The sequence below is a fragment of the Onychostoma macrolepis genome, chromosome 20, assembly GCF_012432095.1.
Source record: "Onychostoma macrolepis isolate SWU-2019 chromosome 20, ASM1243209v1, whole genome shotgun sequence".
Lineage (NCBI taxonomy): Eukaryota > Metazoa > Chordata > Actinopteri > Cypriniformes > Cyprinidae > Onychostoma > Onychostoma macrolepis.
Genome location: NC_081174.1, coordinates 27,273,216 through 27,297,614, shown reverse-complemented (window position 1 = coordinate 27,297,614; position 24,399 = coordinate 27,273,216). Strand labels below are relative to the sequence as shown.

The following is a 24,399-nucleotide window of genomic DNA, read 5'->3' as shown; positions in this document are numbered from 1 at the left end:
AGTTCAAAGGCCAATTTAAAATATCGGTACATAAAAAGTGCACAAAATCAGTATTTTGTTTAGGCAGTATTTGTGGCAGTCGAGAAATCATGTTGCACGTGAAACTGGCCTAAAAGGTGTGCGTTTTTGCGCCAATGCATAGTTAAAGGTTCAGTGTGTTGTGTAATATTCCCATATAAAACTTTTACAGCCAATAAAATACTTAAACCGCTTGTCGAAATGCTGAATCAATTAATTCGCTTCCAAAAAAAAAAAATAATAATAATAATTAGCTTCCAACAGCTCTTAAAGGGAGTAGCGTCATTCAGAGCGTCACGTTATTTAAAGGGGAAGTTCACGCATCTATGAGTAATAAAAGAATACTAGCTGCATTCTGTTACTTGTATGTCTCTGATCAGGCTTTTATAGACCTATGTAGTTTGGGGTAACAAAGGGTTTTATAGGTTTGACTGAAATAATATTGCAATAACTGACACAACAACAACAAAACAATTGAACAAAAAACAGATAAAGTCAAAAAGTAGCCATTGATAATATCTAAACAACATGTATCCAAATCCAAATGTAATACAATTAATTTATGTGTGATGACAATTTCTTAGCAACTAGGGATTGTTACATAGAGCTATACAGGCATCCATTGGCTATAATGGTATTATATTATATATATATATATATATATATATATATATATATATATATATATTAGTGCTGGGCAACGATTAATCGCGATTAATCGCATCCAAAATAAAAGTTTTTGTTTATATAATATATCTGTGTGTACTGTGTATATTTATTATGTGTATATAAAGACACACACAAACAGTATATATTTTGAAAAGATTTACATGTATTTACATGTATATATTTATTAATATAATTTATATGATATATAAATATATTTAATATATAATCATAACACATTTTTCTTAAATATATACATACATGGGTGTGTATTCATATATACATAATAAATACACACAACACACACACATATATTATGTACACAAAAACTTTTATTTTGGATGCGATTAATCGCGATTAATCGTTGCCCAGCACTAATATATATATATATATAAATGGCTAGAAACGGCCCTGGTATATATACACACATATTCAATACTTAGCATCATATGGCAATGTAATTAATCAGAGTTTGATGTCATTTTTGCTTCATTGCACAAACCAACTGACATTTAATCCTAACACACACTTCCCCCCTAGAATTCACTATATCGACAGATAATTTAGGGAGCTTCAATTAAATTCCAAGGACAACAATTATCTCACATGACTGCATGGATGGCTTGCTTGCAAGACTGTGGATGTGTCAGCATCAAGCGAGCGGCCAATGGGAGGGCGTTTTGGCCGTGACGTCAGGGGGGCTGGTCGTGCGCGTGGAGAGCTCCAGTCAGTCCCGCGAGCTCAGTCAGTCAGTCAGTGCGTGCAGCTGACTCCGCGCGTTCAATGGACTAGGTTCCCAGCCACGTAAGTAAGTAAGAAGAAGAAGATGATGATGATAATGGTGTCTTGTTGCTGAAACAAGGGATAGGCCCGGGGAGAACGTCGGCCGTCCCCTCTTGCCTTTGTCCAAATCAGATCCAAGCGCCGGAGATCGTCGGAGTGTGGTTGCTCGCGAAGAGGAGGACATCGACTTCCCAGGCGTAACAAAAGGCGGCTCGCGACCTGGAGGATATTTTTCCTAGCCATATTTGGTAGATGCATGGACAGGCTTCGCGTGGAGACCCACTCGAATGAACACGGAGCGCCCTCTCAGGATATCTAAACCGAGCCGGAACTCTTTCCTTTTAATTTAATGCAAAAAAAAAAAAAACATTCTTTACCTGCTGCGCTGCATCGACCGTGACGTCACAGCCTTTACATTACACCGCGCCGATTCACGCGTTTTGGGCTCTTGCAACCAAACGGTGCTGTTCTTTCAGGGCACGCTGAGCATAGAGGTCACAATTCGTGCATGCACGTCATTGCATGTGTGCTCAAATGACGCCACATTGTCAGTGCAATTAACGCACATGCATAAGATCATCATTACAGTCAAGGGGAATCGCTGCTGCCTTCATGCCCAGTGTTAAATAGAGGGCATCTGTCTGTCATTCACTTCCACCCCCCTCCTCCAAGACCGTCTGAACCCTCCTGATCTGGACGAACCTCCTCCTATACTCATGAACATACAGAGATCCAGTCCCATTAACATTTCGCGTTATGGGAGATCGAGGCACAAAGCACACGACTTTGAGGAGCTATCTTGTCTAAGGACTACAGAATCCAACCAGAGTTTCAGTCCCAATTTAGGATCTCCCAGCCCCCCTGAGACCCCTGACTCCTCTCACTGCATTTCTTGCATTGGAAATTACCTTTTGTTGGAGCCCATTGAGGGAGACCACGTTTTCAGAGCCACCCACCTGCACAGTGGGGAAGAGCTCGTGTGCAAGGTAAGAAACACACGTATGCATGTCATTTTGTAACCGAACACTCATGCAATTGCATCAGCTATAGATAGGGATGTATGCCAGACATGCATATGGCTTACTGCATTCATTAGCGAGGTTCCTATTGGTGCATTATCAAATGAATAGCTTTTTTTTTGTGATTCATCAACAATGACATCAAGTGATGAGTTATAGTCACGTGCAAAAAAGCATGTGGGAATACCCCTGAAGTGAGTGAGTGTGTGTGTGTGCATGCATGCTTGCATACAGCCATGCATTCATGCTTGCAAGTCCACATGACTTTGAAACATAAGACACTCTGAATGGGCTGACATGGGCAGAGAGCCATTAGTAAGAACCTCTTATCTTCTGATGAGAGAACGGCCTCCGATGTCCATTGCTGTCATGTTATATTTAGCCCGTCTCTCTCTTTTAGGTGTCTGTTACTAAGCAACATCAAAATTCAGTGTGTGTTTTGGGGACTCGGAAATGCAGCAGAGGTGTAATGCCTTTCGCACTGGGCGTTGCATGGATTCCCGTTCTTTTGTTTCAGAATTAGGCATTGTCTCTGTCTGAAGATACCAATAGCAGGGCTCTTGTCTTGGGGGGCTAATACTTTTGCACTCTGTTGGGAAATCGATGATTGCTTCTAATTGAATTCAAAATGCTCTCTCTCCTCCAGGTGTTTGATATCAGTCGATACCAGGAGTCCTTGGCTGCTTACTTCGTGCTGGGCACCCATGAGAACATTAACCAGGTAGTGGAGATTCTTCTGGGGGATACGCGAGCGTACGTGTTCTTCGAGAGGAGCCATGGCGACATGCACTCTTTCGTTCGCACTTGCAAGAAGCTACGAGAGGAAGAGGCTGCCAGACTTTTCCATCAGATAGCATCAGCTGTGGCGCACTGCCACGACAACGGCCTGGTCCTCAGAGACCTCAAGCTGAGGAAATTCGTCTTTAAGAGCGAGGACAGGTAAAGAAGCCACTAGTAAGGTTGTTGGGTTAAAAAAGAACGTGCACATTTGATCTTTAAAGAGAGGTTTGTTTTGCATGGACAGCACATTATTCACATACTGCGACTGTAAATATGGTATATTACTGATGTGCTTCCTGTTGAAACAAACATTATTGAAGAGGTTGTCACCCCCTTTTTTAAAATTGCAAATAGCTTATAGTTAATTTACAATTGTGAACAATGAATTGCTATTTGCTGTTGTCATTGGCATCTGGTATTAGGGGACATTCCCATTTTAGAGAGCATAGGATTGGGGACAAATTTGGTTACACACCTGAGATAAAGATGTTTGAAGCCTAAAAAGGTATTTTGTTGATAGTGTAGTAATATATGAAGCACTTCTAACACAGAAGTCACTTTCAAACCAATGCAGCACATTTGCACGGCCAGCTTAAACCATTGTGGCTGGATTTTTCCTGCAAAAATTAGCTGAACAACAGTAAAAGTGACAGCACCAAATCTCATACTCTCAGTGGTACATTTTGTATCTGTTTGTTTTAGAATGTATTCGCCATCTGAAATGCTACGGATCTTTATTAATTTACCCATATAGGCATTTACAGTATTTAATGAGATTTTAGGCTGGTATTGTAAATGCCTTATTTAAAGTCAACCTGGAATAAAAATGGACCATATTTACTTTCTAAACACAGATTTCAGGTCATTTCTGTGCAATTATGTATTAGTGATGCACTGATTTTTTTATTAGATTTTTTTTTTAAACCAAAACAGAAATTAAAGTTTTAATTTAGCGAAAAATAAAGTTTGTGTAAAAAAAAAAATGTGGGTGGTTGAATTTAGTATGCTGTTGAGGGTGTTGTGTTCTCATATGATAAATGAAACCAGTCATAGTAAAGTTCTCTGGCAATGGGTTGTCAGCACTTGATGTTTTAGTAACACATTTTACATATTGCTACTTCAGCATCTATTTTGGTCATGGCGAAGTGCATAAAAACGCTGACCAGTTTACCTGTTGTGGCTTATCCTCATTCTGTGCACGAAATATATGGACACGGTGAAAACGTGCCATCGGAGAAGTGATAATTAATCATCACTGTTTCAATCAGTGGTTTCATCCAAAACTCAATATATATTTTCTTTGCTGTTGCTGCTGAATATTTTTGATTGCTGAAATTTCGGTGCATTACTATTTTTAATTTTAGTATTCTTTAATATTGCTTTTTGTATTCAATCATGCTCCGCCTCCGAAATACCTTTCGTTTTTGGCTGACATCAGCAAACCCTCATAATTTTCGACCCCTCCCCTCCAATTTATTTCCAGTGAACAACATTAAGTCTCGTCTTTTGTTTTTCTATTTGCATACCTTGTTTCGCTCCGAAAAAAGTCATGTTGTTGAAGTAAAATGATTTTGAATGGCATTGCGTGTTAAGTTTTTAAAAATTAGCCTGCCCATATGTTTGGCAGTCAAATTAGTCTGATATAATCCCAAGCCTGCGTTATAAATCTGGGTGGCCTTCCCGTTTAAGCTAAATGGCAGTTGCCCCAGTGGCCAAATGAGTCAGCTCAGCTAGATTCCCTCTGGCTGGCTCGATGGAAATGGAGAATGTTGCCTGGTGCTTTAAATGTGAGCTCGGTGACCTTACTGTTCCCATGCTCTGTGGTCTGGTGCGTCAGCCGTCCACCTTTCAGTGAGTGATTGCAGACGAGCGCAAGTAAACGTGGCCAAGGGTGGTGAGTATTACCCTGGCCAGAAATCAAACACCAAGGGCGCACCAAGATTGGAACCAGAGAGGAAAGCGAGCCAGACAGAACTGCATTCCTCGGCGTAGTGGGTTCCTGACCTGGTTATGTCACGGAGGACGCTTGTAACGTTCTGCCGTCGCACGCTAGCGACCGCAGTGCAGTTCGTCTGGAATCGTTCCCTAATGTACTAGTGTGTGCATCCACGTGTCCTCCTCCGTTTTTCCTGCTTTGGTGTGGGCCGGTGTTCTTTTCAGGCTCTTGACCCGGTGTAACTCAGCTGCGTCGTGGAGCTGTGACTCACATATGCCGCATGTCATTAAGAGAATATTTTGAGCATGCCGTGTTCTTTTTGCATGGAAACGGGTCACAAGTTCAGGTCAGAGAAGGGGCATCCTGTTCATTTCTGACCTTCAGGTAATTTAGATGCCCTGCAACCTTTCCCCGCAGCAGGATACCGCTTGTCGTGAAAAATAATATGACTATTTTGAGCTCTGAGGATTGGATGTTTTGCTGAGACTCAGTGGGCGTACGGTTTCATTCGGATGGTTTCTGATTCAGAATCTGAGTCACGAGGCAGCTTGAAGAAGACCTCAAAGATGTTTTCATTGCATATGTTGTTTTTTATTTTTTTGTCTTTGTAACTTGGGCAGCACAGTGTGGTTAGTCTCCGGGTTTTTCAGCTTTTTGATGAATAAGCAGGGATGCAAATTGTGTAATTTGAAAATACTGTACATAGCACATAAAGGGACTTGCATAACTGTACAAAAGCTCGGGGTCGGTGGTAATTATTAAAATGTTTTTGAAAAAGCCTGTTATTCTTACACAGGCTGCATGCATTTATTAGTTAAAAATAATATAAACTATTATATGAGCTCTCTAATATCTTTAAAAATGTCATTTATTCCTGTGATGCACAGCTGAATTTTCAGCATCATTACTCCAGTTTTCAGTGTTACATGATCCTTCAGAAATCATTCTGATATGCTGATTTGCTGCTTATCAATGTTGAAAACAGTGGTGCTGCTTAATATTTTTGTGTAATCCACGATATAGAAAGTTCAAAAGAACAGCATTTATTTGCAATAGAAATCTTTTGTAACATTATAAATATCTTTACTGTCACTTTTAATAAATTTAATGCATTATTGCTGAATTAAAGTATTCATTTAATTCATATATATGTAAATATGTATCACAGTACTGTATCTAAATATAAATTTGTCACAGTATTTTACTAATATCACTTGTTTTTAAGTTTATGATGCAAAAGGATCATTGAACCATAGTTATGAATCTGATTGGTGAACATGACTTACCCTAAACCCTGATTTTGCATCAAAGACATTATTAAAAACATCTTGATGCTCTCATACTTTCAAGACAAGAAGAACAGATAAATCAGTCTGACATGCTTTTTAGAAAACATAACGAGCAAATAAAAAGGGACTTAAAAGTATCAGAATGTTGTTTTATTTTATATTACTGTAGCAACAGCATAATCGCAGATATACTGTGAATATATAGCAGATTGTTTGTCGTCATATGTATGTTTCATGTTTTGCATTATTGTACAAATTACAGGATTACAGTGGAAAAACTAGGATCACAGGGGAAAAGTGATGGTTTGAGGAATTCCATCTTTGGTGTGGCATTATTCCTGCTTTTTATAATTCCCAGAATGAATACCAGATTTCCCTCTGGATTAGACTGGCAGGAATGTCCCGAGGCTATCTTTATATTGCTTTTTTATGCAAGGGATTTACAGTCCAATATGTAGAGGATATTTTTGCTTTGCTTGTCGAAAAACTACAATGGTAGAGGAAAATATGATTTGAAAGGGTTTTTTTGTTATTATTTTGGACTGACAGATTTGGATGCATGGTTTTCTCTTAAATTGATTATGTCGTTGTTTTTGGTCATATCATTTTTGAATGATCTTGAAAGCCAACGCAACTGAAAGTTTGCTTCTTTTAATTTATTTTACATCTTTAACTTTTTTTAAATTATTTTAAAAACAACATTTTCAGTCTGTTTTATCTTAATTTGTTCCATTTAATGTAGATTACGACTTTTCTGTTAGTAGTCTGTCAGTCATTTCCCACTGGAAGTCATAGAAGCTTGAGTTTTCTATGATACTTTTAAGAAACCAACTAACTAGACGTTTGCTTTATTTCATGTATTTTGTATGTTCAAAAAACTTTCACAAATGATCCATCTAGAATTTGTTCCATTTCATGTATTTTATAACAATATATTAGTTTGTCAGTTCAATTGTTGTATCATCCATCTTGAAAGCCGACAAACCAATAATCGTTTCTCTTTTACTTATTTAACACCTTTAAATATGTACATTTTCATGTAATTCTCTGTCTTTCCCAGGAACCTTGTAAAGTTGGAGAGTTTGGAGGATACGTACCTCCTAGAAGGAGGTGATGATTCGCTCTCGGACAAACATGGCTGTCCAGCCTACGTCAGCCCGGAAATCCTCAATGCAAATGGCAGCTATTCTGGTAAGGCAGCAGACGTCTGGAGCTTAGGCGTGATGCTCTACACCATCCTGGTGGGCCGCTACCCATTCCACGACGTGGAACCCAGCTCGCTGTTCAGCAAGATCCGCCGCGGCCAGTTCAGCATCCCCGAGACGCTAACGCCCAAAGCCCGATGCCTCATCCGTAGCATCCTGCGGCGAGAACCGGCCGAACGCCTCACCTCCCGAGAGATCCTGGACCATCCCTGGTTCTCGGCCTCTGGGGGTTCGGCGGCCGCCGCCAGCCACGGGAGAGGCGAGCGAGAGTTGGACCAAATGGTGCCAGAGGCCAACATGGAAGAAGAACTAGAACAGTTCTTTAGCTGAGCACAAACTCGTCAGACATTATGCCACGTCCTTTTAGATTATCAGAAAAAAAGAAATACACTCATTAAAAATGGTGTCTATCATTATTTCTCATTCCTTAAATAGACATGGTCGGTTCTGGCTTGGGTGGAAAGGACTTCTTCCTAAGCTAAGACTTCTGGACGAAGCGCGTCGAGTGATGTAGCAAGACTTATTTTGTTTTTTCCTTTATTTCCGTTCGTTTTTGTCTTCATTTTACATGGTGCTCACGAGGCGTATGAGTCACAGTAAGCTACAAACATGCATTACTGCACAGGAGAATGCAGCCAAGGAACAAAGAAAATATCAGGCAAAACTGCTCAACCTCTCCTGTTTCCAGCTCTGATTTGTTGACCATGTTTCAGTTACTTGTTTTCCTTGAATGCAAATTGTTGGTTGCGTCTCAATCTGATCCTCGGTTTATTTTAAGTATAGCGTTTCGACAGACCCTCCAGGTCAATACTGCGAAGACCATGTCATTTTATTTGTGTTTTGATTCATTTCGGCTGCATTAAGAACTATTTGTGTTGCATTAAGCTGTTCCTTTTACTATTATTGCTGCTTTTTTCGCTCTAACCATAACTGAAACTTTCCGTGAGTCTTCAGAGAATAAAAACGTCAAGCACTTGACTCGCCTAGGCTTGGAGATCTTCTCTGGACTAGTGTCATCTATTTAACTTTTAGTTTTTCTTTTGCTGGAGCAAAATGTATCTTTTTTTTTATTTTATTTTTTTATTTATAAGGTAACTACTACTATATTTAAAGAGAAATATGTGCAGGGTTTTTCGTTGTTTTTTTTAACCGCCAGTTTTCACGAATATTGTAGGCAATGCATTTGACACAGGACAGGTTTGACTTTTTGTATCAAAGTTTGTCCCAAGTTGGAAGGTCTACGATTTAACGTCAGTGCCAGTAATCGCGCACCCCAAACGCACGCTGACCGTACTCATTTTTCTTTAATTTAGTTTTTTGCATTTGACTCCATAAATATTAGACGATATTTCTACGACTACACCGTCTCGAGTACCTCATGTTAACTCTACTGCCTGCATAGGTCTGTGAAATGATCATGTTTTGAATGGGTACATGTAGACATGTTTCGTCGTATATCAATGTTACTTGAAATCGTGATTTATATCTAGTCAATGGCATGTGCCCTATGAATGCTTTAGCCTGCCTAGCAAGAGGGGAGTTCATTTTTTCAGTTTCGTTTTCTTAAAGAAGAATCTTACGAAGGATTTACTAGGAGTCCAATTGCGCTTAAGAGTTTCTTTTTTATTTTATTTTTTCCTCTGGTCATTGTGCTTTCACTCGTTTTGTAGAAGGAACTTGCCTACCTAAGTTGGTGCTGATTAGGTGCTAATTTTGAAGGATGTTTTTTTTTTTTTAGTTCGTTCATTTTTTTTCCCTCATGTTTTCAAGGGGAGGGGGGAGTGCATGGTGGGATATCTGCCTCAGATGCTCTGATTGTAATGTAACAGATTTTTGGTGTTTTGTCCAGATTTATTCAGTAAATAAATTGTGAACTGCACACTGAATGCTGCATCTTTTTGTCCAGTCTTTTAAGCACATAGACAAATAAACAATGAACTAATAATTATACATATATTAGTGCTCTCAAACGATTAATCGCATCCAAAATAAGTTTTTGTTTACGTAGTATGTGTGTACTGTGTATATTTATTATGTATATATAAATACACACACGTACAGTATATATTTAGAAAATATTTACATGTATATATTTATATTCATATAATTTAATTTATATATAAATATATTTAACAAAAACATTTTTCTTAAATATATACATGCAAGTGTCTACTTACATATATACACACACACACACACACACACATATATATATATATATATATATACGTAATAAATATACACAGAACACACATGTAAACAAAAATCATTTGACATTACTAATATATATATATATATATATGTATACTGTATGTATGTGTGTGTGTGTATGTATATATATATATATATATATATATATATATATATATAATTTCATATGTATTTATTTTATAGTATGTATAATATGTATAGATCATTTAAATGAATAATGACTATAATACTCTGTCCATCTATCTAAAAATGTAAAAGAGTACTTGAGTTAATTAGCACAATTGTCAGATGATGGTGATCATAATCTCAAAATGGATGATTAATTGGCCTGCCACATATTAGCAGGTTTGGGGATTAACTAGTTACATGTAACGGAATTATGTAATTTAATTACAAAATAAAAGTAATTGTAATTAAATTACAGTTACTTATGAATATTTTAAGGATTACAAAGGGGGTTACATCTGATTTTTTCACACACACTCCCACATACAGATTTAATTTCTTTAATAAATTACAGTGACTGCTCTAAAATATGAAACACCAATGTTTCAGAAGTTTATAACATGCTTATCCGATAACTCTTATATTTCCTATATGGGTTTATGTATATGCTTTATTTTTTTTAAGATTAACAGTTTTTTTCTAAGGCATTGTTAGATTCCAGTGTTTCCTGTCATAGCTGTGCAAAGATTTGATTTCAAAAACAGTATCATAGCTATTAAACTATTTCTTGTTATGATTTTAAATCTGTATTTAACCTCAGAATGATTTTAAAGTAAAATCTGATTTTGTGGTGGCTGTGCTTCAAACGGGACATCGGATGCCCATTTTCCACAAGTTGGTATGATTCTTTAGGGTATTCTTGAAATGGTCTCAGTGGTCATGAAAAACAACACCCTTTTTACCTTGTCAAAAACAGCTCTGTTCACAGCGACTCGTTTCAGTGCATATCTCTTTACATGCTAATGAGCTCTGCTCACCCCGCCCCTCTCTTCTGTAGAAGAGCAAACGCGATTCGCAAATAATCATAAAAAATATAAAGTGTGAGACTTACTTCTTCTGGAGGTGCAGCTGGATCATGAACAATGGGTCCTGATCCATCCTTGAGTTTGAACTTTTTAACAAAACCTGCCTGGAGTCTGGAGTAAAATGATTTACGCAGCCAGACATAAACGAATTTAGTGAAAGTGAAGTGACGTGTGGTCAAGTATGGTGACCCGTACTCGGAATTTGTGCTCTGCATTTAACCCATCCAAGTGCACACACACACACACACACACACTCTGTGAACACACACACCGTAAACACACACCCGGAGCGGTGGGCAGCCATATTGCTGCGGTGCCCGGGGAGCAGCTGGGGGTTTGGTGCCTTGCTCAAGTGTCTCGTGGTCCTCAGGTGGAAGAGAGCGCTGGTATTCACTCCAAAATCAAAATGGCTTGAAAATTGAGACTGTTTAGGTTTTTGGGGGATTAAAAAAAGGGAGTGAATTTTTATCATTGCAGGGTGGTTGTCCACACACTGCCAAGACACATTTATATGCAAATGAAGATATTTGGCAACCAATGTCTATTTTAAAATTTAAATATTATAAACTTAATTCAAGTGATGAAGGATTTTGAAAGTCTGACAGTAATCAGTGTTGAGTACTACTGTAAGGTTAACCCTGCCTGGTTTACATGTTTGAAAGCAGTTGAAAACATTATAAATTTAGAAAAGTAATCAAAAAGTAATTGAAAAGTTACACTGCTTATTACATTTTAAGTAGGGTAACTTGTAATATGTAACCGATTACATTTCCAAAGTAACCTTCCCAAAACTGCATATTAATCTATCACGACTCATATTCAGGCCCTTTTTTTTTTTTATACCCGTTGGTGTTCATGGTTTATGTTCTCTCTCTAGTTTAGATATTTAATGCCTTTGATCTTCTGGACATTAAGACTTGTGATAATTCACATGCAGACATCACTCTCTATGACTTCATAATCTAAAGCATTTTTCCCTCAGCAGATTGGTTGATTTCACTGCTTGACTGCCACTAAATCTGACTAAAGCCTGCTGGGAAATAATCCATCAAATACAGATTAATGTCTCGTGCATTGGGCCCATTTTCTATGATCTGCAGCTGAAGGCTTGATCTGACCCTGCAGCCTTGGTGTCATGTGCAATCATGCCATAAAGCACACACAATGTACATTTAACACTTGTGTCCCTTGTGGACCTGACATTGATGGTCCAACTGAAACACTGCCTGTAAAATAATCCAGATGTTTTTTTCAGAAGTTCACATTATAAGTCCATTTTCTATTAAAATATACTCCAAGAGCCAACACGCAATATAAAAAGCTATTGATATTTCATACTCAGCCCCTCTAAATACAAATGCAAATGTGTTCTTGTACAAACACACCTCCACACTTCCAGAAAAGGGTGTTTTTTAATGTGGCCAGTAGCCATGCTGTGCTGAAAATAGATTAGTGCATTTGTGTGCCAGATGTGCATATGCTGCAACACTTGGCCCATGTTCAACTAACTAATGCATGGAGCTCCTGAACATTTATGCATGCACTTCTGGTTTTATCCACCTGTGCATTCATGACAAGTGTCTTAAGTGCATATGGCCATTTAGAAGCACCTTTCATGTTTGAGGCAAGTTATAAGATTAATTGCATCTTGTAGGTATTCAAAAATCCCACAAAATATATAGGAAGTTATTGATTTCAACAAACAAAAAACTTTCAAATCAAAGTTATTTCAATATATTTTAACTGTATATTTTTCACACACATATATATATATATATATATATATATATATATATATATATATATATATATATATATATATGTAATTGTTATTATTAGTTTTATTATTATTATTATTATTATTTGCTAACATGACAAAAAAGTTTCCAGAGTTGTAAATAAAATTATGTTGGAATTTGTTTTACTGAAAATTAAATAATGTTATGTTTAATTCAAAGTGTTATTTGCCATTTCATTGTATTGTTTGCGAAATTTACTAGCAATTTCTAAGTGACAATATTTTCTACGTTTAATTTCAATGGAAGTTAAAGGAATAGATGCAACTTGTATTTTGCATTAAAAAAATTATTATTAATATATATATATATATATATATAGTTTTATGGAAGTTTTATGGAAGTTGAAGAATTATTTGCATGTTTTCACTGAAAAAAAAAATTGTATCTCAGTTCTGATGGGTGCAAAGGAGATTTTAAAATCAAATTTCCTGGGGCTCATTACTCAGACCCCATTTAATAAAGCAATCTACGGTTACTCTAATTAGCATTCTCATCTGATAAGAGCAGGCAATAGTTGTGCATGCAAATCCATTCAAAACACCTAGTGTGTTCATAAATAATATTTCTGGAGATAATCTTCTCTAATCATTGCTGAGACCAAATTGAATATCACACTGTGTAAGACACCATTAGGTTGACAGTTACTGCCCATCGTGCTCCTTTTAATTTGGCCCTGCACCATAGTGTGGAAGTAATGGCTTTCAGTGGGGCGATAATCACCTGCAACATTGTTCATCTGACGCCCCCTGGTGGACAAATGGGAATTGTGCCATATTTTCTACAAATTAATCCCAAAAACCATTGTACAAGCATGAATGTTCTCCAGGTGGTATTTCTTTGTTTTTGTATTTATTTAGTGCAAATATGACTGTCGCAGCGGTGTAACCCATTCACAGCTCTCACTCATTCTCTTTATTCTGTTTTGTATCTGTTATCATTCAGGTTGTGTAGTTAATCTCTCGATGCAGACATCTGGAAGAACAGGCACAGAGCGATTAGACTGTAATAAAAATGATTAAAGAATGCCGTTCATCCTTAGGGAACGGTGCCATTTGTGTCTATATACACTTCAGGCTCATTTTATTTGAAAAGGTTACTGCTGAATAAAGAAAATGTATGGTTCCTCCTCACTCCCTTAAAGTTGATCATCAGAAACATCACATCATTATTTTTAAAGGTGTAAATGTCACAGTGAAACTCAGTGAAGGACATATTCAGATCCTGCATTTTCTCAGGAAACGTTTTTTACTAGAACACACACCTTTTTGATTTTTATTTTATATTATTATTTCATTGAAAGCAAAATTTATTTTATAGATTTTTATTTTTTAAAATTCATTATATGCCTGCTGAAGGTCAGCGGACCGAAACGTTGCTCGTGATGAAAAATTTCAATATTTAGCAAGTATAGTGTGCGGGATTGCATCTTTATCAAATTCATTATAAAAGGGAGCTGAATAGAAACATGCAAATAAGCAAATATTTAGATTACAAAAACAAACATTAAATTAAATTAGACAAAGAAAAACATTTTAAAACAGTTTTTTTTATTCATGAAAATCGAACCTGTTTAATAGTAAAACATGTAAACACGCACACTCCAAAAATATTAAAAGTTCACATTAATAAGAACATGTTGGCTAATACAGCAAGAAACGAGGGTTTGCAAAGGCCAAAAAAACCCTCAAAAATGTAATCAATCAAATAACCTAGGAAAACAGAATAACTGATTTCATAGTAAATTATATAACAACAACAAAATAAAACCTCTCTAAAACTGAATTGTAAAACAAATAAAAGTTGTATACAAAAATCTAATATCATTTTCGTTAATATAAAACGACACATACTTACATTATATTAATAGCTGAAGTTGGAAACAAGAGGTATGTAAAGGCCAATAAACAAACAAACATTTACTGGAAAACATGTAGGCTAAATCGTGAATTATATTATACAATTATACAAAATTATATATAAAATAAAATACTATACTATAATAGAATGTTTTGTTTTTGTTAAAATGTGCATAATTGCTATATCAAGCAAAGGCTGGAAACAAGGGGTTTGTAAAGGCCAATAAAGAAATACTAGATCTTAAAAATGTTTACATTTACTTTGTGTGTTGGTTTGAAGCCCACTGTCTTGGTCTGAACACCAATCAGAACGCAGTAGAACTTCCTATTAAAATGCAGCCAAGCCTTTTCCCTATTCACCGATCAATCATTACTGTTGTTCAGTCTTTGCACCATTACATTGATTGTTTTATTTGAAATCAACACCACACTCAAGCATTTTAGCCCCAGACGATAACGTGTGAATGCAACAGAGAACGCGAAGGTTTGAGCTCAGCACGTTATGATATTGGCAGAAATCAGAGGAGCTAAGCAGCCCAGCGGGGCTCGATGTGCCATAAACTGCCAGCGATGGGATGATGTTGATTTTGCAGTGCAGTTGGAGCTCCTCCGTGTTTATTTCTCTTTTCCTGCCTCATTCCAAGACAGAAGCTGCTCAAACCAACTCTAGGAAGCAGGCCAGAGCTAACATTTCATTTAGTGCGCTTTCCCCCCTCTGCGTGTTTTTATATCCTAAACAAAGCCTGCGTGGATATGCCAGTATGCTGCAGCTTACATCTGGCTTACGGGCTTTTCATTATCCTGCATGTCAATAAACAGATGAGTTTCTCTTCAGAATGGAGCAGAAGCATTTTGACAATGCAGCCACTGTAACCTCAACGACCAATCAGAGTGAAGGAACCTGCGCCAACATTGCTAATTGCAGGCGAGTCTGTGTATTTTACGGTGGCCGAGAGAGCTCAACGCGCTGCAACTTCAGAAAACACATGCAAATAGAAAAAGCACCAGCAAATCAAGAAAACATCTTCATCAGTTTGACAGCAGGGGCCTGTACCATGAAGCCGGATTAGCTGGCTAGCCAGGTAAATTTCAGTTTAGTTTGCACCAATCCTGGGTTTTGGGTACCATGAAAGTGGCTTGGCTTTTTGCGGCATTCATTGCCATAGTAATTTATACTCCACAGCTAACCTGTTCCGTAAGAGATCTCAAACTGAAATTGGACCAATCAGATGTGAGCAAACTGACACAAAAAAGTCACTCCCCCAGTTTATCTTGCTCCAAATTAAAGGTCACTAGTACTAAAAAAAATTGTCTGGCTTTAATGATAATTACTTTTCTAATTTTATATGATTTATTTAATTATATGATTTATATTATTATTAATCCATTACACACAAGCAATTTTAGTTTAACAGTTATTATAAATCATTTCTTTTAAATGAATGTTAATATATATAGATTGTATATAATCAGTGTTGGGAAGGTGACTTTGGAAATGTAATAGGTTAAAGATTACAAGTTACCCTACTTTTCAATTACTTTATTAAAGTAATGTAACTGATTACATTTGATTACTTTTTGATTACTTTTCTATGTTTTCAACTTGTATGGTGCAAACATCTAAACCAGGCAGGGTTAACCTTACAGTAGTACTCAACACTGATAACTGTCAGACTTTCAAAGTCCTTCATCACTTGAATTAAAATGATAATATTTTAATTTTAGAGGAGACATTGGATGCAAAATATCTTCATTTGCATATAAATGTGTCTTGGCAGTGTGTGGACACAACCACCCTACAATGCTAAAAATTCACTCCATTTTTTTAATCCCCAAAAACCTAAACAGTCTCAATTATCAAGCCATTTTGATTTTGGAGTGAATACCTTCAGTACCACGATTGAGGTGAGGCCCTTGAGCAAGGCACCAAACCCAATATGGCTGCAATACGGCTGCCCACTGCTCAGAGTGTGTGTTTATGGTGTGTGCGTTCACTACTGTGTGTGTGCACTTGGATGGGTTAAATGCAGAGCACAAATTCCGAGTATGGGTCAACATACTTGGCCACAAGTCACTTCACTTTCATTAAATTCGTTTATGTCTGGCTGCGTAAATCATTTTACTCCAGACTGCTTTCTGAATGAGGGACAATTCAAGGCAGGTTTTGTTAAAAAGTTCAAACTCAAGGATGGATCAGGACCCATCGTTCATGATCCAGCTGCACCTCCAGAAGTAAGTCTCACACTTTATATTTTTTATGATTATTTGCAAATCGCGTTTGCTCTTCCACAGAAGAGAGGGGCGGGGTGAGCAGAGCTCATTAGCATGTAAAGAGATATGCACCGAAACGAGTCGCTGTGAACAGAGCTGTTTTTGAAGTAAAAAGGGTGTTGTTTTTCATGACCACAGACCATTTCAAGAATACCCTAAAGAATCATACCAACATCATCCGATGTCCCCTCTGAAGCACAGCCACCACAAAATCAGACTTACTTTAAAATACTGTTTGTGAAATCAAATCTTTGCACAGCTATGACAGGAAACACTGGAATCTAACAATGCCTTAGAAAAAAACTGTTAATCTTAAAAAAAATAAATAAAGCATATACATAAACCCATATAGGAAATAAAAGAGTTATCGGATAAGCATGTTATAAACTTCTGAAACATTGGTGTTTCATATTTTAGAGCAGTCACTGTGTGTGTGAAAAAAATCAGATGTAATCCACTTTGTAATCCTTAACATTTTCATAAGTAACTGTCATTTAATTACACATTTTTTCTTAGTAACTGTAACTGATTGCAATTACTTTTATTTTGTAATTAAATTCCGTAATTCCGTTACGTAATTATCGCTGTATATTTCCAACTATATAAACTAACTTAACAAGTTTCACTTGTGATTGCACTGATAAAGCAAGATAATTTCTTTTATTTGTCCTCTTTCATGAACAAGTACTTTTTTCATTGTAAATGCATTTAAATTCATCATATTCTTCAATCTCTTAACCTTTTTTAGCCAAACCTAACCTTTAACCAAGGCTCGTGATTGGCTGTTCACCAGTGATGTCACACATTCATGTGCACTTGCTCCACAAACTCAGGATCAAAGCCTGAGTTGACTAAGAAAGTTGATGATCAGCATCATGGTACCAGCAAAGCCGGATTGGAGTGGTTTGGTTTTGTCAACTCGAAACTAATCCTGTAACTCTGAATTTGTTCATCTACCATCATGATACAGGCCCCAGGTGCTGCAAATGCTCACAACGCAACCAAATAAAGAATTTTATTTGCAGTGCGATTCTTTGTTTCTGTTGTGAGTACAGTATTTGCATCGCTTGTGTTGTCAAATTGATGAAGTTGTTTTCTTAATTTGCAGGTGTTTTTTTACTATTTGCAGTGCATTTCTTTATTTCTTTGTGTTGTGAGCATTTGCAGCGCGTGTGTTGTCAAATTGATGAAGTTGTTTTCTTAATTTGAAGGTGTTTTTTTCTATTTGCAGCGCGTTGAGCTCTCTCGGCCACCGTGGTATTTCCCATTCCGGCAGAGCCAGGAGTTTGTATACTAACTCGACCCAATCCAAACACCGCGAACAGACTCTTACTGTTGCTCCCTTGAGGTCGTGGCCACTCAATACAGGAACGTTGACACCCTGAGCTAGTTTGCGCTCTTCATGAAGTCCCTTCTGGATGCCATTCATCAGTGATTCAGCTCGATCATTAACTCACTTGATCGGTTATTGAGTTGCTGGTTAATCCAGAGCACAGATCTCATGGGTTTCATCCAAGGGGAGTCATGCATGCATGTGCTGTCTACAGTAAATCATTAAAATCACTGTAACTAACAAGTGCTTTTTTCTTTTATTTGCAAAAAATGCCATTTCCATTCACAAAATTTCATAGGTTTCCACACAAATATTAGCAGCACTTTTTTCAGTATTCAATATTTTCAAAATAATGTTTCTTATTATGTATCAAATCACCAAATAAATGCAGCTTTGTATTTTTGACCAAATAAATACAGCTTTTTTGAGCATTATATTTCCTTAAAAAAAAAAAAAACTTTCAAAACCTTTCCAAAGTTTTATATCGGTGAAAGTGAAAAAAGGGTGAGATAACTACAGAAACACTTTCAAATAAAACAGTATATACAGTTAAAAATATAATAAAGCATATATATATATATATATATATGTATATACAGTATATATGTATGTGTGTGTGTGTGTGTGTGTGTGTGTGTACTTTATATATGTATATTCATCACATAATATTTGGATGTGTTTGTGTGTTTGTAATTCTGTTATTTAGTATTGACCAGTAGATGGCGCACTCACATACTAATTAAGAGTGTTTGAGCGTATTTTAAGAGATAAAAGACCTTTTACCATGGTAACTGCTGATTCTACCACAGTTATGTTTTACTTCAATAAACCAATGATGACTTGGTTTAGCAGTCAAAAAAAAAAAAAAGCTTTCCAGAAATCTTAATACAAGAAGGACCGAAGACAAACATGATTTATAATGAAAAAGAAAAGTCTTATAGAAACTGAAATAAAAACTGGTATCCAGGAGGGCAGCTGAAATAATAAAAATAAAAATGAAAGATTTTCAATATCTTTCATCATTATTTTTATGCTTTGCCATCCATCTCTCATGTTTGTGGTTGAAAAGCAATAAAAAGTTATTTTTCTCTTCAGAGAAATAATTTCCTTTCTTTTTACTCATATTAGTACATCATAAATTGTTATAATACTAATAAAATGAGACCTATTATATTAAATGCAAACAGCTGGTAGCTCCAATATTTATATATTTTTTGATACAATAGATGTCAAAAATGTGTGTGTGTGTGTGTGTGTGTGTGTAGCAAGATTTGAATGTATTTTATATTATAATGCCTATAGATCATTTCTGCAATCAAAACAGGTTTTACTGAAAGTATTTTTTAACAAATTCAACCAGGAGCAAATGATCTGAGCTGCTTTGTGAATTTATTTTCAGCTTTTCTGTCAATATAGCTTCTTCTTTGCTGTTTTTCAGAGGAGAAACATCTGAGACGAAGAGCAACCCCTGAGAAATGTGTTGAGTTTCACCACTAACTGAAAAGGTAATTGCTAGTTTCTTCATTCATCTTCATCACACTGTTTGTCAGCCGAGCTGGTGGTGGTTTTGCTTTCACACGGACCAGTTAAACGGTCAGCAAACAGCCCTGCTGAAGCCACACGATGACAGTACTGGAGTGTGTGTGTGTGTGTGTGTGTTTGGGTGCACGTGTGTATCTTTTTTGTCAATACGCAATTATCCTCCCTGTTGCACTTCCTCTAGATGGAAACTGCTGAAAATAGCAAACGGGAAGCATTGTCTCCTAATTGCAGCTAACAGTAGTCACTTTCCGTATTGATCACACATTAGATGCGGGCTGCAGGAGGACGGTTGTGTGGAGTGGATTAAGGGTTGTCTGTTCCATTCTTAAAGCCTCCACAAAAGCCTCCAATTAATGTCTCGGCACACAAGGGTTTTGCTGGAATGTTTAAGTACCACTCTTCATCGTGGTGGTGGTCGCTTTATGTATGAAGTGCTCTTTTTGAAAGCGAGAATATCTCAAATTGAGGTTTAGGATGTCCTTGATCAGCCTCTTGTGTTATGCTGTTCTAATGGATGTTTTTACACACTTTCTGAACATTAATGAGCATTATGCGTTTTTCCACACACTGTTTTTGAAATCAAAATAGCATGTAAGCATATAACTACACCGTGAAGACAACGCAAATGACTCTGTGCCTCCGGGAACCTGCTTATTTGAGACTTTCTAACATGTAGTCCAGTGTGAAAATAGTGTCTGATCTTTTTACCAAGACTCTTTGCATGCTTTTATGGTCAGCCTATATAGCAGAGATGAAAATACTGATGCACAGATACACTTTGATGCAAAAGATGGTTCTTTTCCAGTATATGTTATGCTGGATTGACACGCATGAAAAGGAGCATCAAGGCACTGATGTACAAATATGTGCATTAATAGAAAAGTTTCTTTCAGAGACGGAGGTATGCAAAGCAGGAGGTGATGTCTTTCTGAAAGTCTTGCAGTGTTTTAATCAAGCACTTTTCAAAAATGTTTTTTTTTTTAATGTTTTTTTTTAAAGAAGTCTCTTTTACTTACTAATGCTGCATTTATTTGATAAGAAATGTAGAGAAAATTGTGAAATAATATTATAATTTAAAATTACTGCTTTCTATTTGAATATGTTTTAAAATGTAATTTATTCCTGTGATCAAATCTGAATTTTCAGCATCATTACTCCAGTCTTCAGTGTCACATGATCCTTCAGAAATCATTCTAATATGCTGATTTGTCACTTTAGAAACTTTGTATTTATTAATATCAGTGTTGAAAACAGTTGAAAACAACAACGTTTATCTGAAATAGAAGTATTTTTTGAAAATTCTAACTGTCCTTACTGTCACTAAAGAAGATTAAATTAAACATATATAATAATATAACAGCACAGTACAATACAGTACAGTACAGTACAATAAAAAAAATGATATATTAGACATAAAATTATAATAAATATAATCTCAAAATGTTTAGGATGTGTATGAAATGGAAATAAAAATATTTTGTAAAATTATAAATGTCTTTACTGTCACTTTTGATCCATTTAATTCATCCTTGTTATAATAAATATTAATTTCTTTAAAGAAACCCCAAACTTCTGAAAGGTTTTGTTTAAAAGAAGCTGTTCACCTAAATATTTTAGTATTTGCTGCCAATTATTTACAATATTATTTGCTTCATGCCAATCCAAAACCTGTATGCTTTTTAGTTTCCAAAATAAGCATATCTGATGAATCTTCATCCATATCTGTCTAGCTCTAAAAAGGTCCATAAAAGCGAACTTGTGCAATACAGAAAAACAACAACATATGGGTTTGGAGTGACATGAGGCTGAGTAAATAATGAACTGTTCCATTAACATGAGTCTGATCCTGTTTACAGATACGCTTTCTGAGCGGTGTGGAGTGTGGGGTGAGGGACGGGAAGCAAAGGTCAGAGCCCGGCGGTACATTAAACTAGCCGCTTGCGGATGGATGAAGTTGTTAGTGAATGAGAGCTGGACAATCCCACCATACAGGTGAGGCTTTTCCTCTGGTGACCAATTATCCAGACGGCTCTGTTCAGCCTCTACAGTATAATGGAACATGGACTAACTGAGGCGGTCAGCAATTTAGATTTGGATCTCCGTGTCTTTCTTTTTCCGTGCATCTAATGAAAATTGAACTGTATGTGCAGAAAGCAATGGACCTTATATAGAGCAATTGCAGGAAGTCCTTTGAATGCAAGAACGGCATGTCTTTTGAAGAAGATCTATTTGAGGAGCTTTATGTGGAATTGCTTCAAAGTCGACATGAAACGGCATATAAAACCCATTTTAATGTGACAGATTTTGTCTTTTTTGAGTGAAATCGAATATTTAACAAGAAGAAAAGTGAGATGGGACTTGAGTGAATGCATCAGGAATTGATTAGATCATAAAAGTGGCCTTTTTTGTTTCATATTAATGTATAAGCGCTGTTTTTGAAATAAGTCTGTAATGCTCACCAAGGTTGCACTTATTTGACCACAAATACGGTAAAAACAGTAATATATTATCACAATTTAAAAAAACTGGTTTCTATTTGAATATCTTTTAAAATGTAATTTATTTCTGTGATGAAGTTATTACTCCAGTCTTCTGTCACATGATCCTTCAGAAATCATTCTAATATATTGATTTGTTTATTATCGTCAATGTCAAAAACAATTGGAAACATTAATACATAATTTTTTTCAGGTTTACATTATACGTTTAATGTCACTTTTAATCAATTTAATGCATCCTTGCCCGAAAAAAAAGTATTATGTATTATATTGTTTTAGTATTAAACCTTTGTATGGTTATTGTATCTAGTTATCTGCATGCTTTTTCATGTTTTTTATGGCTTATATTCTCATTTCACAAAAAATAAATAAAATAAAATAAAATCTAAGTAAAACAGTTGTATCATATTAATGTATAATCAAGTGAAATGTCATTATAGTTCCTTAAAATACAACATTTGTCTTTTTCGGACACTTTATGTTATTAATTGTAAACAGTCAATGCTGAAAACATTTTGCACCATTGAATATGACCACATTAAAACATCAGTAGAAACTATTCTGTAGTAGAAACTACAACTGTCGGTCATAGCAAGCTGTGAATCTCAAATCATCTGTAAATTGAAGTTTTGTTTCAGATATTTCTTATTTATTATGCTCTTCTGAACAAATACAGATCATACAAGACATTTAATTGAAATATATGAACGTATACCATTTTTACACAGTGCCTTTTCATAGGCATCAACTAAATCAGGCCTAACAAAGCACAGAACCAGAGTCCTAATTGTATATGTTGCAAGATAAACAAGGAAATGAAGCTGCCCGCATGACCAGCGGCAGCGGTGCGTTCGTTCTGAGGCTCCAAACTCAAGCAGTGGTTGCTCGGAAAAACACGCTCGATCCAGTGGATCCCAGCGAAGTGCAGTGTTGCGCTGTGGCCCTGGAGCTATTCCTACTCAAACAGAGCCGCATACATATCCATAGATTGCAGGTGTTGTTGTTAGGACAGTGTCTGAGCATACGTGACAGGGAGCGAATCAGAGAACCCACGACCTTTGACCCGCTAGTTGTGGTTTATTATTAATGAGAGCAAACCTTCAATTTTTAAACATTTGTGATGTATTATACATGTTGGCTCCAATTGCCAAGTGTGTATTCCTTCCCTTGGGTTTGGGAAACACAGCTGTAGGATGTGGGGGGTTTAAACAAGCCCTCGAGCGACTAACGGTTTTATTGGTTTACTTGATAAAGCATACATAACATTAACCAGGAGCATGCTAAGGAAATTATTAGTCATTTTCATTCAGCTGATACCTTTAACCTTACATTGTCACAGATTACAGCTTGTGGGATTTGAACCAACAACCACCTCACGTCACAGAATGTACTGTGTAGGTGTCATTGGAAAGATGTTCATCACAGCCAGATGAATTAAAACACGTGTAGTGTGTATATAATCCATAATTAATCGGCGTGCCACACTGGGCATTGGCGTGCCAGCATCAGTACCTGGCAAATGTGTGACAAGTGCACTCTCTTTAATTGCACATCACTCAAGTGAACTGGGAGCATGTTATTCTCCTTTAATAGTGCCTTAAATACAACAATTTGGTCACTTTTACATTCATAATTGTAAACAATCAATATTGAAAACACATGTGTCGTTTAGAACTGAATTCGACCACATTAAAACATTGATAGGAACGAAGGGAATGGTTGATTATGGCAACCCAATTCTTCAATGTGATATCATTTAAGTTTTGTTTTAAATATTTCTCATATATTACACTTTTATCTAATACATGCTAACTAGTCTGTGAGTAATTTATGTTTTTGAAAGAAATCTCTTGCTCGCCAAGGCTGCATTTATTTGGTAATATTATTACAAATTAAAACAACAGGTTTCTATTATAATATAATGAAATGTAATTTATTCCTGTGATGGCAAAGCTGAATTGTCAGTGTCACATGGTCCTTCAGAAATCATTCTAATTTGCTGATTTGGTGCTAAAGAAACGTTGATGATGATGATTATATTTCTTTAGCACCAAATCAGCATATTATAATGGTTTCTGAAGGATCATGTGACACTTAAAATTCAGCTTTGCCATCACAGGAATAACAACAACAATAATACTAATTATACTAATAATTTGGTT

At 36.3% G+C, this 24,399-nt stretch overlaps 1 protein-coding gene across 1 annotated transcript; it reads left to right on the top strand.

Annotated features, from left to right (window-relative positions):
• The first annotated feature begins 1,324 nt into the window (after nt 1-1,324).
• On the top strand, nt 1,325-9,576 carry trib2 (tribbles pseudokinase 2). Its single transcript, XM_058756678.1, has 3 exons — nt 1,325-2,453; nt 3,133-3,425; nt 7,552-9,576. Exons 1-3 carry the CDS (start codon nt 2,184-2,186, stop codon nt 8,024-8,026), a joined length of 1,038 nt encoding a protein of 345 aa, XP_058612661.1. The 5' UTR covers nt 1,325-2,183; the 3' UTR covers nt 8,027-9,576.
• Nucleotides 9,577-24,399: the final 14,823 nt, after the last annotated feature.

What these genes read in the sequence shown, in the direction of transcription:
- trib2 (XM_058756678.1), top strand. Translation starts at nt 2,184, where the DNA reads ATGAACATACAGAGATCCAGTCCCATTAACATTTCGCGTTATGGGAGA. An exon ending in GGGAAGAGCTCGTGTGCAAG is followed by an intron (nt 2,454 to 3,132) that starts GTAAGAAACACA and finishes TCTCTCCTCCAG; the next exon opens with GTGTTTGATATCAGTCGATA. An exon ending in GTCTTTAAGAGCGAGGACAG is followed by an intron (nt 3,426 to 7,551) that starts GTAAAGAAGCCA and finishes TGTCTTTCCCAG; the next exon opens with GAACCTTGTAAAGTTGGAGA.